We start from the raw sequence: 13707 nt of genomic DNA on the forward strand, positions 1-13707 counted from the left end.
AATTCCTTCACAGATTTTTCCATTGCACTTGAATAAGGACCATAATTTTGAGTGCAGCTGACAAGTATCCATATGTTCTGGTTTCTGTCCACCTTCCTAGCCTCATCTTGTGCCACTCTCTCTGTATTCTGCTCCAGCCTCAAGGGCCTCCCTTACAGGTCCTTGAACACACCAAGTCTTTTTTAACACACAGTGCTGTCCATTCACCACAAATTTTGTACAAATGCTGCCCTCAGTATTGCTTCATTCACCCCATCATCCCTGCCCCGACTGTCATGAAGTAAATTCCTGGGATCTTTTATATCTTAGTTCATACATCCTTTCCTCAGTGAAGTCTACTCTGACCATCACCACCATGAACCCCATTAAGTCAAGTCCCCATAGCGCACTGCTCAGTATTTCTCACTCTAATTACAGTTTTTATTTCTGTAATTACTTGATTAATATCTATTTCCTCTAAAAGACAGTAAGCCCCATGAGGTGGGAGACAGTGTCTATTTTTGTTCTCCTCTATATTTTTAAGCATTTAACAGTTTCTGCACATATTAAGTATTCAATATCTAACAATTGCAAATTGGTCCACAGTATCAACATGAAATTTCTTGAACTCAATACTTTAACTTATTTTCTAGGCAGTCTGTCTGCTACACCTCCACCCTCAATCCATCCACGGAGAAGGAAGGCATGATGAGAAATAAAATTCATAAGAAACAGCTGCTTCATTTATTAGTGGTCTTAAAGAACATGTTTATGTTCAGTTTGAAATATGATATCAAATATTTTAAATGTTATGTATTCACTGGATATATCAGGGGATACTCGGATTTATTTTAAAATTAAGCACTTTAAACATCAATGGGATTTACTCTGGAGCACTTTTAAGTGTGTAAAAAAGTTATTGACTTAGGAATCACTATTTAAACTCTTAGGCTAAGGGGCAGGAGGAAACTTCTGAAAGTGATGGTTGTAACATTCAATATCTTGATTATGCTGGTGGTTTCAGTGGGAGCATCATCTGTCAAAAATCATTTAATTTTTCACTTTAAATGGGTATAGTTTACTAATTGTAAATTATACCTCAATAAGGTTGTTTTAAAAATTCTGGATATATCCTGAACTTTGAACTACTAAAAAGCAGAAAGAACATACCTTACAATTTCAAAGATGACAATTAAAATTTCAGTGATATCTCACCCCAAATTCTTGAGCTTTTTAATGCCAGAAAACTAAAGGTTACCATCAGAGAATCCAACCACAAAAATTATAATCAATAGGAAGGCAGTAAGATAAGGGACTAATTGTTGAATATATCAGCATATTCTGATTTATATCAAGAAAGCGTAATAGCACTTTTGTAAATAAATTATTTTATCTGTGAATGCCTCTAGGTCTGAAACACAATTTTACTGTGGCCAATTTGTATATAATGTAATAGTGACTCAGCCTAATGAAGTGGATATGCCTCATAGAGGTGATAATTACTCTAGTTCAGGCTGATCAAAGACTATCTATCATTTGCTTGTTGTTCTTCATACAATTAGCACATTTCTCTTCCTTCATCTTCCTAAATTTTTACTTTTATCCAGGATGAAATATGATTCATATTATACCAATTATATAACATACCTTGCTATTTTTATTTCAAATATAGATTTTTAATCCCATGAAGAGGCTTGCTAATACCCAGACTGCTTCTGGAATACCTGCTTCTGTGACCAGGGGCTATGTCACCGGTTAATCTCAACTCAGACAAGATACAGTGAGGAGTAAAACCACTGTAAGAAACATCCTTGAATGTACTGTGGGATTATCACACCCATATCATATATTTTTCAGACAATAAAGAACTAGCTGTGGTATCTATCTTCAATGCAAATGAACTTTAAATATTTGAGATCTCTCCATTTCATTCCTTTAGTTTTATAATCTCTTATCGTTTCTGGATTTAAGAACTGCGAACTGCTAATAGGTTTCCTTCTCAATTCTTTTTTCCTTTTTTGAGCATTAGCAATAAGCATTTCTCTAATATACATCTCCACAGTATCATAATTTGGTTTCTTCATACAAAGAAGGAAAGAAGCTTTGGGTAATGTAAACCTTCTTTCCACTTACCTTGGCTCTGCCAGTACTTTGAAGAATGTGCACTAAGGCACAAGCCAGCTCCTCTTTATTTCTCACACTAATTACTGGTTCAAGGACAGAACATAGCATGGTATAGTTGCTGGTGACAAATTCTGCAAATTCTTTGTACTGTTCCATAGGCAGAATGGTGATAGTTTGGAAACGTGATTTAATCCGAATAGAAGGTCCTCCTGTCTTTCCTTTGTTCGGTGTAGGTGTACTCACTGGATACCACTTTTCTACAAATTGGCGACCAGTCACACTGGCAGAGGGGATGTTGACTAGTCCTACATAATTATTCTTGTCCTTCTTTTTCTTTTTTTCCACATCTTTATAAATGTGAACTGTGATGCTATGAAGAGGTGGAAGGCTGTAGAATTCAAAATGTTCGCCCCAGAAAATATTGTCTGCTTTGGTCTTGCTGGTTGTACGAGCAAAGAGGGTATCATCAAGGCACAGTTCACAGAAATATTTTTTTTTAGGGGCAAGGTCCTTAGCTTCAATGATCCATAAACGAAGAACATTTTCAGCTCGTCTGCAATTGTCCTATAAAGAAGTAATAAATCTAAGTTTGAGAGCTGAAATCCCAGAAAGACAACATTTTCCTTTTGAAATAGGTGATGCTGCTTATATATTTTATTATGAGTAATCCTATATAATAAAAGCCTAACATGCTAAGTATCCGGTCGTCTGTTCAATCAATCAAAGTATACTATGCTAATGACATGCTAAAACCTCTCAACTGCTTGCTATGACATGCCCTGACCACCAGGGGGCAGATGCTCAGACTGGTAGGTTAGCTTGCTGCTGGGGTCTGGCCGATTGGGACTGAACGAGATGGGCTGGACATCCCTGGAGCACTCCTGTGGTCCCTCCCCGGCTGGCCAACCTCCTGCGTCCCTCCCTGGCCCTGATTGTGCACCAATGGGGTCCCTCGGCCTGGCCTGTGCCCTCTTGCAATCTGAGGCCCCTCGGAGGATGTAGGAGAGCTGGTTTTGACCCGATCCCGCAGGCCAGGCTGAGGGACTCCATTGGTGTGTGAATTCGTGTGCCATGCCTCTAGTCAGTAAATAATGAAAGGAATTGTTATACCATTGTTTAGGATAATAGGAAACTCTAAACAGAATGTATCAGAATCTTACAGAGCCATATACATTCTATTTTACTTGGATTAAAAATATCATTCTGTAACATAAGTTCTTATGTAGCTAGCCTTGTGGCAACTAGACTGATATCTACAAATAAAAAAGAGATAAGTAGTTAAAAAATTTGTGTTCTAGTCCCATTTCTACCATGTATTAGCTTCTGATTTGGGTAGGTTTCTTAAATTCTGAGTCTTCTTACCTACATTGGTAAAATCATAATAATATCTGCAATAAATATGTTTGAAATGGCAAATGTGTTTAAAAAGTCCTATAAAAATTAAGGTATTATCACTGCATTTCGTTTCTATCAATTTACTACTTATAGTTACACATTTTTTAGACCTCAAAGCCACTATTACCTTATTTGGTTGGACTGTCCTACGAAGGTTTTCCATCCACTTATCTCTTTCTGAAGCGGAGTTACAGCTGAAGCATTTACTTCCACTCAAGTAGGTAACCTTCAACATAAAAGTTAGACATAAGAAAAAGAAACCATAGGGCTTGAGGGCTTTGGTGTCCTAGTTGTATTATTTATGAGTTAAGATAGGTTCTGAACCGAAATCATACTACATGAAACTAGCTTTATGACTTCTATATCTACATCAACATCTACTTTTTGCTTTGTATCCTTACTTATCTCCTAATGAGACAACAAAGACCAGTGAGAATTCAGCTTATGATCCTAAACTGTTCTGAAATACCAAAATTAAAAACCTTTCAGGACACATCTTAAATAAACTGCTAATGAATATGTTCAATTCTGAGAGAGTTAATAAAGAATAACTATAAAGGGAAGAGAGTCTCTAAAACAGCTTATCCAGTTTCTTGGGACTGCTTTTGAGGTATCAGGCTCTATCCCTCCCCTCCTCCGTCTTGTCTGGAACACCACAAACTCAACCTTCACTCATCACCTGTTCCCCAGCTTCCCCTTCTCCAGTTTCCTATAATTGGAGGACCAAAAATAAATAAATAAATAAATTAATTAATTAATTTAAAAAATCACTATCTGGAGAGGAGAGAAAAAGATGAGCGGCATTAGCAGTCACCCTACCAGAGTTAGAAACAGAGGGCCACTGAATCCCCTTACCCCTTGCCCATGTTTAATAAAAACCTTCCACCCAGACCCTATGCACCGTCTCGTCCTCCAAGATTGCCCACTCTCACTTCTGAAGTGCATACTGTCATGTTAATAAATTACTGCGCTTTGCTAAATCTTTCTGTCCTGTTCTTGAATTCCTTCTTGTTCTGTGACAAGGACCTAGATCAGGTTGAGGCCTCCCTGGGTGCCCCCTAGCATCACCTTCATTATAACATTGTGAGATAGTACTAATGAAACTGAAAAGAGTCACCAGTATTGGGTTATTGCCTTTGGAACCTATTTCTCCTCCACTAGGCAACTCACCTGTGATTTTTAGTCTTTAGGAGGTTAACCTGACCACTATTATCACTTTTCTTCAAAAATGGAACATGTGACCTAAATGCCTAGCAGTTGACTCTGGGCTTGGTATACAACCTGTTGCGCTGAGTTTCAAAATACAGGAAGTTCAAGTGCCTTATAATAAAAACACTAACAAGTGACTTGTCCAAATTGCTAAGTGTGCTCACATATTAACTCAATCTCAGATTATAATCTAGTAAATTAGATCAGATTATATATTATTCTGATCTAACATGATAACTACTAGCCACATATGACTAGCGAACACCTGAAATAAATGTAGCTAGTCCAAATTGAAATGCGCTATAAATGTACAATTCACAGGAGATTTTGAAGACTTAGTACCCTCCTCCCTCACAAAAGAATGTAAAAAAAAAACCCCACTTATTGATAAGTTTTGTATTAGTGACATATTGAAATGGTTAAGGACAATTTATTCATTTAAGAAATCAGGCACCTGTAATGTGCCAGGAATTGGGCAAGGTGCTGGGGATTCTAAAAATAAATAAGACATAGTCCTAGGTCTTAAACTACCCATGATACAGTTAGAAAAATTACCATTTGGTCAATTTCCTCTGAGAATCATTAAAATTGAGGCTTAGACTTTTAGGAGAAAAATAACAAGATAGTGTTTGATATCTTTACCAATATTAAAAAACTGAAATACAAATTTAATGTTATTGTTAGTCTTATGGCCTCTGCTGAGAATGTACTAAAGAACTCATTTACTTCAAAAGCAGATTAAGTCAGAAGGAATGAGAAGCCATCAGTGATAACTTTAACCACCAACATAATTAGATTGACAGATTTCCAAGCCTTTTCCCTAGAAGTAGGTAATTTCCAATAACTGAAAACTAGTTAAAGATGATCAAATCATCAATACCATAGTAATAAAATCACAGAATTATTAGATAGAAAATCTGCTTGTTGTTCGACTACTCTTCCTTCTTTCTATACTTTTTTTTTTTTTTTACCTCGAAGCAGAAGTCTTGTCCAAGGATGCTACTATGAAGTGGTTTCACTGACACGGGCTCCCCTCTTCCAAGATCCAGGCACTCCACTGCACTGCATGGGCTCAGCAAGGACTCATGGGAACGGGACTCTTTCAGTTTAGGCAGCCCACGAGACCTAACATAGAAAAAGATGTGTAAGACAGTGTGACTACATGGCCAACAAGGAAGTGACAGTCTAATGCAGTGGCGGCTGACAAGAAATGTATAAATGACTAAGGAAAAAAAATAAATGAGGAGCAAATTAATAGTTAACCTGTAACAATAATAACAGGAAACATATTTATGTGGCGCATATAAATCGTACATATATTTGTGTGTACTCACACACATTTTTTCCTCAATAAAGCAAAAATACATCCCATAATTTTATTAGTCTCAAGGGAGCTCAAAGCTCCAGTACAGATGTTTTTATCCTCACTCCTGTTTGGAGATGGAGAAATATATACTATTCAAGGTTATCTTTATATATTCTTACTTATACAAAGGTATTATCAAAAGACATTTCCCCCCCCAGATTATCCTCTTCTATTACTGATAAAATAGTAGTGGTTAAATTCGCATTCTGTTTCTTTCTGCTTTGGCAGGATAAACACACACACACACACACACACACACACAGAGTCAAAGCCAAGCTTTTCAGCACAAGACCCTGCCTTTCAAAAGGTCTGATTTCCATCTCAATATGACATTCTTTTCTGGCAAGCTTTTGGTTCTATCCATGCTTTACTGTATAAATATGAATAAAGAATAAAATGCCTTGAAGAAACCTCCCACCCACAAAAGAAATGTTCAGGCTCTCATCTAGAAGAACAGTTCTTTGTAAACACCATTCAGGCATCCTGACTTTGTTTCCTAGCTGTTTAAAAAAGAAGGCTGGGAATTATGACTCTTGTCACCACAGGAGCTAGAACTTTACTATCTTCCCCTTGGAGGAATTAGCAAAGTCAATATAAAGCATAATATTTTTGAATCCAGTAATGGAGAGCCATGCAGTTTTACCCAGTAATTATAGTATTTATTGGCTGAAAACCCCACAGTTTTTATATATATAAATAAATGATATATATATATTTTTAGCAGAAGTACCTAGTAATAGGGATAAAAAGAAATGCCTTGTGTGAAGACATTCATTTTTGTAAAACACATTAAATAAGCAGCTTCATTCATTTCCTTAAAATAACCAAGATAACATTAAAAGGAACTGAAATATCAGAAATGTCAGAGTAGCTTTCAGTTAAATTATAAAGTAAAGGTTGCTCTTTCCCTCTGTTTCCTTTCTAACATCATTTAATAAACTCCATATAATAAAAAAAACATTTTAAGCAATAGGATTTTAGTTCATTCTTTCCATACATAAAAAGCCAACCACCATTTAATGTTTAGACTAACAAACGTGTGCTCTGATATTGAGCAGCCTTTTTAAGGTAAAAAAAGGCAATAATTATATTTAGCGTTAATAATACACAAAAGAGTGCACAAAAGCCAACTAATGTTGCAAGAAAGTATGCACAAAAGCCAAAATAATGTTTTATACATAAAAATGTAGCAGCTCCACATTTCCTTTTGTTTTACTGGATAAGATAATGACATGTTATATAATGCAAAGACAGCACAATGATTATAAATAATTAAATGTTAAAATATTTTTACTTTAATGTAATTAGCATACAACTTTCCCACTATGCTTTACAGGAAGCTTGGTTGAGGCAATAGGATACCGTAATCTCTTTTAATCATACAGAAAACAACAATTCCAGCCCGTTTCCCAGGAGGAGTTATTTGGAGGGAAAAAGCCTCACAACAGGAGACCAAAAGGCCTATTTAATATAGAAGGAGGGATGACAAAAGGCTCACTTTTATTTTAAAAATTCTTTAGGAAAATATTGTAAGACAGAAATTAATTTTGTTTCAAACAAAATAAATGTCTACCTACATGAAGCAATTGTACAGCCAACTGGCAGTGCAACCCCAAAGCATAGCGATGCCACATGCCACGGTATAACAAGTCACTCTCTGAACTACATCTCAGAAAACAGCTATCTGTTTAGAAGACAAGAACCAACAGAAGATGGTTTCCCCGCTGCCTTCCCGAATAATGATAACATCTTTGGATCAATGTTTTCCAGGTGTAATTTCAAGTCCTCAATAGAAGCAGAACAGAAAGACAAACAGCAGAACATGAAGTCATCTTCCAAACAGACAGCAAGATCGGTAATATTCCTTCCTCTCTTTCTCAGACTGCATCAGCCCCTTAGGTAACACAAACAAGGTTCCTGGGCTCTCAGCTGGGCCTGTTGCCATGGTGCTACACCTATAAGGAGATTAGAGCTGAAGGCAGTAGGGAGAAGCTGCAGCTTGAAGGACTGACTCAGGAGCATGCTCTGCAAGCCTGACCACTTTAGGGGGGGGGGGGGGGGGGGGAAGGAATGGAAAGGCCTCACCCATTTCCATTAACAATTTCTCATAGTCAAAGGCTATAGGAAAAACTGAGGCAACCTGGAGGTGGAGGAGAATCTCTTTATTAGGAAACAAAGCTGAGAAGTTTTAGCTTGCTTCATTTGATTCCCTGCCTCCTATTAGAAGGTATTTGCTACATCCTACTCTGCAAGTACAATCTTTCTCTTATATTTTTTCTATTTTCTGTGCAGTACTACTTCTAAGGTTTTTAGGTATGATTTTACATTTATCTTATCTGGGTTACACATTCTTTTTTCTTTTAGAAAAAAACTGGGTAAATTTCTTTATTTGCTGAATTTCCAATGCTTAACAAACTTCATTTCAGTACTTAGGTCTAACTTCCAAACACACTATAAACAGATTTTGCGACCAAGTTATTTGGAATTAGAATTCAAAACTCCTCCCAGTTACTGAAATGGCAATTATTAACAGAGTTCAGAATCTTCTATTGTTCACCATTTATGTATGTATGTAGGTATGTGCATATACTAACACCCACCCAATGAACTGAACTCCAAAGTCACTAATATATTCCACATTACTACTGAATAAACAAGCAAGCCCTTCCTGTATTGAGAAGAAAGTATCTCTGCAAAGACAGAAGTAATTCCCAGAGAATTATGAGAGAGATGTCTAACTGCTGGTTTAGGCCCCATCCCCAGGATTGGGCCTAAACCAGAAGTCAGACATCCCCCAAGGAGTCCTGATTGGAGAGGGTGCAGGCTGGGCTGAGGGGACCCCTCCCTCCTGCACCAATTTCATGCACTGGGCCTCTAGTTTATACATAATAGGATCAGTACCCTCAAACCCCCTCTAAATCATGCTTACCATCTCCTGTACCTTCTTCATAAGAATTTATTTTCTTAGATCTGCTAAATAGAGAATATTAGCAGCTGATAAGGCAGCTTATTTACTTCTCCAATGTAAAGCAAAATATGAATTTTTGAGAGAATAAAGGTTTAAAACATTTTTTCCAGTCCATTTTGACAATGACCCTCATTAAAAAAACCTAACCTTGAAAGTGAATCCCTTAAGTCCTTTCCCTGATCCACACCCACATCCTTACCAACTAATGCCAAATACCATATAAGGATAATTCAGGGCTCCAATTTAACTAATATTTCTCGTTTTCATGAAATTGCTTTCCAGAAGTGATATTAGTTCTTAGTAGTTCTTGATTTTTGTCTAAGACCTCCCTCTAGCAATGTTAGATGCTAAGGGTTAAAAATCTAACTGCTTTGCAAATGAAGATTACCTGTAGCTTCTGACCTCTTTAAGCGATAAATTACAGGCTGGAGAGGCTTTCTATTACTACAGTGTGTGATAATTATATTGCTTTAACACACATGCGTATCTGAAGTGAGTCTTAAAAGACAAATGTGAAGGGATGAGGTATGAGGCACCAACACCATTGAATACAGTGATGATGAAGAAAAAGGAGTCAACTTAACTTTGATTAGTACAGTGTTAAGTAAAACACAGCTGGATTTTACTCAGCTTAACAATCCAATTTTTTAAAAAGCCAGATTTCCCCTGAAGCACCAGTAGTGCTTGGATGTGCTAGCTCAATCTGCCACATGTTTAGATTCAGCTCCAAACTTGGGAAACTTTTCATTAAAAATGCTTATTGCCACACAAAATCCTGTACTCTGGTGCAGGTGAATTTCTGCTTGGCTTGGCAGTCCTGACTCCATATTTTGCCACTGAATTCTTGAAGAGGGAGCTCAGCCATAAGTGGGTGAAACAATGTATACTTATATTCAAGTCAGTTTGCCTCACCTGAAAATTTCCCAGATAGTAATTAATAAAATTTGGTTATCCTAACACCAGCAAATTTACACAGGGTCTAATCATTTTTTTAAAAAAAATGCATCTGTGATCTCACTCTGGGAAAACTGTAGCTTTACTTGTTTCCCAATTTCAATTATTTTTCAAACCTGGTATCCAGGAAAACATCCAATTGATGTTTTGTTTGTAAAAGCAGATCCTTTCCTACACCACAATGCTAAAGGTTTCCGTTCATGAATTAAAGGAGAAAGAAATTAAAGTTCATTCACCAGAGTTCTATTTGTGTGTCAAAAAAAAAAAAGAAGAAAAAAAAAAAGGAAGTCCTTCTAGCTGCACTGGGTACCTGCTGCAGTTAAAGCCAGTCCCCACTGCTTATATTACTCACTGCTTTTATGTTAGCTTAAAAGAAACCCACACAACCAGCCACACAAAAAGCTATTTACGGAAACCTAACACACTCCTGATCTTCCTTCTCCCTGTTGTCTGCCTCTAGACAGGATGGTCTAATGAGCCCAGCTGGTAATGGTAAAAAAGGATACTTGTCAGCCTGAGTTGTCACTTAAAATGAACAAACACATGGGAAGGAAATATATCATCATAGACAAAAATGACATTTAAGGTATTTTTGTACAAATACACATATACATACAATGAATTTGGACACAGAAGGAAGAGAAGATTATAAATATTAAAACATGTTCTGGAGGGCAAAAAATTCAACTAGCCTCCAATATGACAATCTCTTTACAGAAATTGTACCATATTCCCTTTTGTCCTTAAATTAAAATGGAATAAACTCTACTATGCCTACTAAACAATTTAATATAAACACAACTATATTGAATTAAAAAACACCCATGAAACTAACCAAACCATATTCATAAAGCAACTCAATGAACATACTTGGTATTTAAAGGGTGAGTGAAAAGACTACTAATTTTTCTTTCTTTTTCTGAATTTTGTTAGACTTTTAATCTCATTATTGTCATAAAATTAAGTATGGGTGAAAAGAGTTAGGTAAACAAAGGAAAAATTGATGGAGTTCAATGACATTTACTTGTTAATCATTCCTAAATCCTTGACTATTTGCTTTCCCATTAGTTTCTAGTTTAGCTAAATAAGTGAATATATGCATGAATCCAACTATTCATAAATAATTACTAGGTGTGCGATATGCTAGGCACTATGTTATGAGTAGATGAAAAAAAAGACAATGAAAGACAGACTCCATATAACTGTCTTGGCAGGAGCAACTTTGCAGCTTCGATTAATATCTTAGACTGAACAAAAGCTAAAAATCATAAAACTTCTAAATTTTAGAAGAAAACATAGGTGAAAATCTCTTGGGACACCAAAAAAACCCATAAACGTTGATGGTAGGAATGTAAAATAGTACAGGTACTCCAGAAAATAGTTTGAAAGTTTCTTATAAACCTAAACATGTACTTACCATACAACCCAGCAATTGCATCCTTGTGTATTAATACCAGAGAAAGGAAAACATGTGTATACAACTATTCACAGCAATTTTATTGATAATAGGTAAAAACTAGAAACAACTCAAATGTTCTTCAGTGGGTGAATGGTTTAACCAGCTCTGATACATCCATACAGTGAATACTAGCCAGCAACACAAGGAACAAAACTAATGATAGATACAACCACTTGGATGGATTTCAAGGGCATTCTATTTAGTGAAAAAGAAAAAAGAAAAAGAAAAAAAAGAAAAAGCCAATCTTAAGTGGTTCATACTATATGATTCCATTTATATAACATTCTTGAAATAAACCTATAGAAATGTAAAAAAAAAAAAAAAAAAAAAAAATTATGCCCTGGCTGGTTTGGCTCAGTGGATAGAGCGTCAGCCTGAGGACTGAGGGGTTCCAGGTTTGATTCCAGTCAAGGGCAGATGCCCAGGTTTCAGGCTTGATCCCCAGTGGGGAGCATGCAGGAGGCAGACAATTAATGACTCTCATCATTGATGTTTCTATCTCTCTTCTTTACCTTCAATAAAAATATATAAAAAATATATTTAAAAAATTAGTGGTTGCTAGGAGACAGGGAGAGGCGGGTATGACTATAAAGGGGCAGCAGGAGTTCTTTCTGGATAAGGAACAACTCTGTACCTTAATTGTGGTAGTGTATAGATTATCAATGTATACATAAGATAAAACTGCAGAGAACTGTTTTTTAATTAATCAGTTGATGGATGTTTGGGCCATCACTACTTTTTGGCTTTTGGCACACAAATGAATGCATACAAAAAATTGGAGAAAACTTATAAATATCTGTAACCTAGTTAATAGTTTTATACCCATACTACTTACCTAGTTTTGATATGCATACAATTATAAGATATCACTACTGGGGAAGCAGGGAGAAAGGTTTGCAACCTATGTACTATTTTTTATTCCAATACAACTTATTTTGAGTAGATAAATTCAAAATAAAAACTTAAAACAATAGATCTAAATAAGAGAAGCTCAAGAGCACTACACTCAGTTTTAGGTATCTCCTGACAAAGAACAAACAAGCTTTGTCAGTAAGCCTCAGAATAGAGAATGTTACTTTGAAGGTTTTTATTTGAGGGACATTAGAAGAGGGTGAGAAAATTCTACATGTGCTTATCTTTACTTCAAGACTGGTGGAGTTAAGCAGTACTTCCAGAGTAAAGTTGGCAACCAGACAGGCATTTGGAATCCTGGAATGCCTGACAGTGTAGTTGACCACCGTTTTTCAATATTTCCTAGTTTTTCAAAATTTTCAAAGTATATTTGAATAAAAGGCAGAAATAGCAGAGTCTTCTCCTATCCCAATACTCTCCCACATAACATGGCTTTAATGTGAAAACGCTGCCAATATTGATTCTAGGAAATCACTTCACCAGCTTTTATCTGATTAGATGGCTTTGGAACAATAATGACTTTGTGACATCCTATTGATTTTGCCTCTAAAATGTTCCTCCTATCTTGTCTCTGCCTCTTCATTCCCATTGCCACTACCCTCTTCAGAGCTTTCATTATTTCTTACAAATAGCTTTTTGCTAACTGGCCTCCCAAACTTAGTTTCTGCAAACGAAGTCATTTGAAATTCCACTGCTCGATTAGACCATACATAGCACAATTCTGATTAGGTTAAATGTTTAAAGGTTTCCCGTTGCTTACATAACCAACTCCCGCCTCCTATAATAAGTCTCACATTCAAGGATTGCCCTGTGTTTGGAATATTGGACTGAAAATAACTATCTACCACTCAGAATTTTGCAGACATTGCTCCACTGACTTCTGTTTCTCAATATTTCTATTCATATGTAATCTACTTTTTCTTTCTAGAAGCTTTTAAGATATTTTTTAAGTCTCAGTGTTCTGACAATTCATGATGATGTGAAGTGATGTGTATGTGTGTTTGTGTTTGTGTGTGTGTGTGTGTGTGTGTGTGTGTGTGTGTGTTTGTGGGAGGGACATGTCTTTTTTTCATTCACTGTGCTGGGAATTTAGTGCTATTTCCAATGTGGACTTTTATGTTTTCTTGTTTTAGGAAATTTCCTTATACTATTTCTTTAAAATCTCCTCTCCAAAATTTTTCTATGTTCTCTTTTACTAGAATCTTCTGGGTTGATTTTTCTCATTTTCTGTTCTACTTTCTGGGAAAGGGACATGACTGTAGCTTTTGTGTTTTTAATTTCCAAGCTCTCTTCCTTATTTCATTGGTGTTCCTTCTTGCTATTGTCTCACAGATACACAAT

At 36.2% G+C, this 13707-nt stretch overlaps 1 protein-coding gene across 13 annotated transcripts in view; it reads right to left on the reverse strand.

Annotated features, from left to right (window-relative positions):
- Positions 1-13707, reverse strand: part of RASAL2 (RAS protein activator like 2) — a 219528-nt gene that overhangs the window by 22145 nt on the left and 183676 nt on the right. For all 13 annotated transcript variants that reach the window (XM_036443088.2, XM_036443090.2, XM_036443089.2 and 10 more), the window contains 3 exons: positions 5679-5832; positions 3626-3724; positions 2113-2667 (listed from right to left, as the gene is read on the reverse strand). In XM_036443088.2, coding sequence (XP_036298981.1) covers positions 2113-2667; positions 3626-3724; positions 5679-5832 — 808 coding nt within the window. The remainder of the gene's footprint in view (positions 1-2112; positions 2668-3625; positions 3725-5678; positions 5833-13707) is intronic.

The sequence above is a fragment of the Pipistrellus kuhlii genome, unplaced genomic scaffold, assembly GCF_014108245.1.
Source record: "Pipistrellus kuhlii isolate mPipKuh1 unplaced genomic scaffold, mPipKuh1.p scaffold_m20_p_18, whole genome shotgun sequence".
NCBI lineage: Eukaryota > Metazoa > Chordata > Mammalia > Chiroptera > Vespertilionidae > Pipistrellus > Pipistrellus kuhlii.